At 59.5% G+C, this 2,861-nt stretch overlaps 1 protein-coding gene across 1 annotated transcript; it reads left to right on the top strand.

Annotated features, from left to right (window-relative positions):
* The first annotated feature begins 92 nt into the window (after nucleotides 1-92).
* On the top strand, nucleotides 93-2,274 carry MYEOV (myeloma overexpressed). The gene is given in 8 exon segments (XM_026448743.1): nucleotides 93-548; nucleotides 1,279-1,406; nucleotides 1,523-1,696; nucleotides 1,698-1,748; nucleotides 1,750-2,087; nucleotides 2,090-2,145; nucleotides 2,147-2,228; nucleotides 2,231-2,274. Coding segments are annotated over 6 exon segments (732 nt in total). The 5' UTR covers nucleotides 93-548; nucleotides 1,279-1,406; nucleotides 1,523-1,535.
* Nucleotides 2,275-2,861: the final 587 nt, after the last annotated feature.

The raw sequence follows: 2,861 nt of genomic DNA, 5'->3' as shown, positions 1-2,861 counted from the left end.
CCAAGGAGTCCCACCCAACTGGGCTAGCCCCACCCACAAGCGGCCCCACCCACCTGGGTTAGTCCCACCCAGCAGGCAGCTCCGCCTACCTTGGCTATCCCCCTCTGAGTTCTTGACTTGATTCTCCTGTTATTGTCCTGCAAACCCACATCCCTACAAAGCGGGAAAGTGTGCCTGGGAGAGGCCATGTGAGTGGCGAGCCAGCCCAAAGCCAGGCGTCCAGGGTCTCCCTCACCTGAAGCTGACTTTTTCCCCATCTTGGACAGAGGGCGGGAGATGCCATCCCCACTGAACCCAGTGCTTTCACCAGCCATATTAGCTCCCACCCACCCCCGCCGTGGAAGCCTCGGCTGTCACACCTGCAGGGCCGGGGCGTGCATGGCCTCAGGGATGGCCTGTTCAGCTGCTGAGTGACTCGGGTCCGGTGCCTCACCACCTGCTGAGCTCTGTGTGCTTTCTGGGCACTTCTGCTCATTGCCTTTGGGCTCAGTGAAGAGTCTGGAGTTTATGTGGAGTGAGGTGGTCGGGTCTTGGTGAGATCTGAGCAGGTAAGAAGCAGGGTCTTTCTCATGTTTTAAGGAGAGCTCTGTGGCTGCTGGGTGGGGGATCAGCTGGAGGGGCAGGAGGGCAGCAGGTGACTCATTACAAGGCTGGGGCCATCATCCTGTGAGAGCCGGGCATGACCAGTGCAGGCCGGTGGGGTTGAGGGTACAGACCAGTAGGACCCACAGACGGCTCGGGAGTGACCAAGCCTCTGCTGAGCTGCCCAGGGCCCCTCCCACCTGGAGCCCCCCAAGGTGGTGCTATATAGCCAGAGGCCTCCAGGCCCCACCCAAGACAGCCCAGCTGGCTTCTGCCCAGCCACTGTCACACACAGAGGGCAGCTGTCCCCACGGTCCCTAGAGGCGGCTGAGGACCACTGTGCCTGGAGTCCTCTGTGGCTATAAACCAGGAGGAGAAGGCAGCCCACCCCCTTCCCCAGAGATGGGGACGCTGGGGCTGCCTCGTGGATTTTGGCAGGTCCCAGCTTCCAGGATTGTGAGGTGAAGACGTGAAGGGACCCTGGAGGTCATGGGGACCCAGGCACAGAGGGTCGGTGCCTTCCCGGGGTGGGTTATGGAAGGTAGGATCCTCCTTCTCTTCAGAGTCCATTCAGGAGCAGGAAATTTCATCTCAGACCCTAAATCCAGCCACGTCACGCCACGCTTAACACCACTTACAACTTCCCCTGGCACTTAGGACAGCATCTGGCTCCTTCCCTTGGCTCATGGCCCTCAGGGTCTGCGTCACACACACCCCAGCTCTCCCGACGGGTCTCTGCACTCGCTGTTGCCTCCGCCTGGAAGTCTTCCTCCTGGTGTCATCGTCTCCGTGGTGCATCCTTCCTGATGTTCCACCTCCACCAGGTGCCGACACTTCCCTGACGCTGGTATCCTCTTCTCGCGGGTGGGTCAATGCCACCTGCTGATGTCTGATTTATTCATTGGTTTTCTTGTCTGTTGTCTGTCCCCACCGGGGACAGGGACTGGTCACTCATGTTCATCCGGCAGACCGGACACTTCGTGGAGGACTCCAAAGCTGGCACATTCCAGGGCCTCCTCTGTCTCTTCCAGGCCCTGTGTGTTGCGGTGAGAGGAGCATTTGTGTCTCTGTGGTTTGCTGCTGGAGCTAGTGACCTGGAGAGAAACAAGGGAGACAGGGTGTCCAGACAGGTGTGGGGAGGCAGAAGATGTGGATGTGTCCCGGGCCAGCGCCACCAGGCACTCTGTGTGGCACTGGGAACAGGAATTCTGAGAGTCAGTCTGTAGGGGTGGCGGGCATTGCTCCCCTGGGAGAAGCCTTTCCACTGGGCATTGAGCAGGCCGTTAGCTCGTGCCCTGAGAAGGTGCATGGGTGGCCTGGGGTCTCCACGGAAATTACGTGGGCGCGCATGGGTGTGGCTCTGCATTCACGTGGGCGAGGACTTCTGACCGGTGCCGGGGCACTCTGCATGACCCTGGCAGAATCAGGCTGCCCGAACTGTGGAAGGGGAAGAAGAGCATGCCTGATCCCCCACCGGCACCGCGCCCCTCACTGCTCCATCTGGGGCTGCCTCTGGGGGTGGCTGGGTCCTGGCTGACTGTGGTGACAGTTGAGGCCAGGGGTGGGGTGGGGCATGGGAGTTAAGAGGACTGGCCAGGTGGGGCACACCGTGTGCCCACCCCCAGTGTCAGGAACTTCCCCCTCCGCCTCCACCCCCTCGTCCTCTTCCTCCTCATCATCCTCACTTGTTGAGGATGTCCTGTGTGCCAGGTGGTTTATATGCCCAGCCTCATTTAATCCTCAGAATGACTCCATGAGGTAGCTACTAAAACCCCCACTTCACAGATGAGGAAACTGAGGCCCAAAGAAGCTCAGCAAGTTGCCTAAGGTCCAAGCTTCCTCTCCCAACTCTCCTACCCTCTCCTCTTCCTTCTCCTCTCTCCCATTCTTCCCTGCCTCTTCCTTAACTAGACAATTTTTTATCGAGCATCTCCCAGGTGCAGGCATGAGCCAGGTGCAGGGAAGATCATGATGACCCAGCTCCTTCTGGTCCTTTCCTTAGCTGGTTAGAGGCTGGGAGGACACGCAAGTTCAGCTCCAGCCGACTGGGGCATTGGTGGTAGCCCCTGGAGAACTTGTGCAATGGGGCTATGAGGCGGAATCTGGCTCCAGGAAAGCATGTTGCAATCCACGAGTGATGTCTGCCGTGCGCACAGGCGTGGAGAGTGAGGCACCTGTGCTGCCTTCCCGTAGACCCTGGACTGGTGGGGCCTCTGAAACGCACCCAGACACTGCGCTGGGTGTGCTGCATAGCCCTCCTAACCAATTCAGTATTTTTC

The sequence above is a fragment of the Piliocolobus tephrosceles genome, chromosome 13 (assembly GCF_002776525.5).
Source record: "Piliocolobus tephrosceles isolate RC106 chromosome 13, ASM277652v3, whole genome shotgun sequence".
In the NCBI taxonomy this organism is placed as follows: Eukaryota; Metazoa; Chordata; class Mammalia; order Primates; family Cercopithecidae; genus Piliocolobus; species Piliocolobus tephrosceles.
Note: the sequence above shows the minus strand (reverse complement) of the source record. Positions and strands in the feature narration are given on the sequence as shown.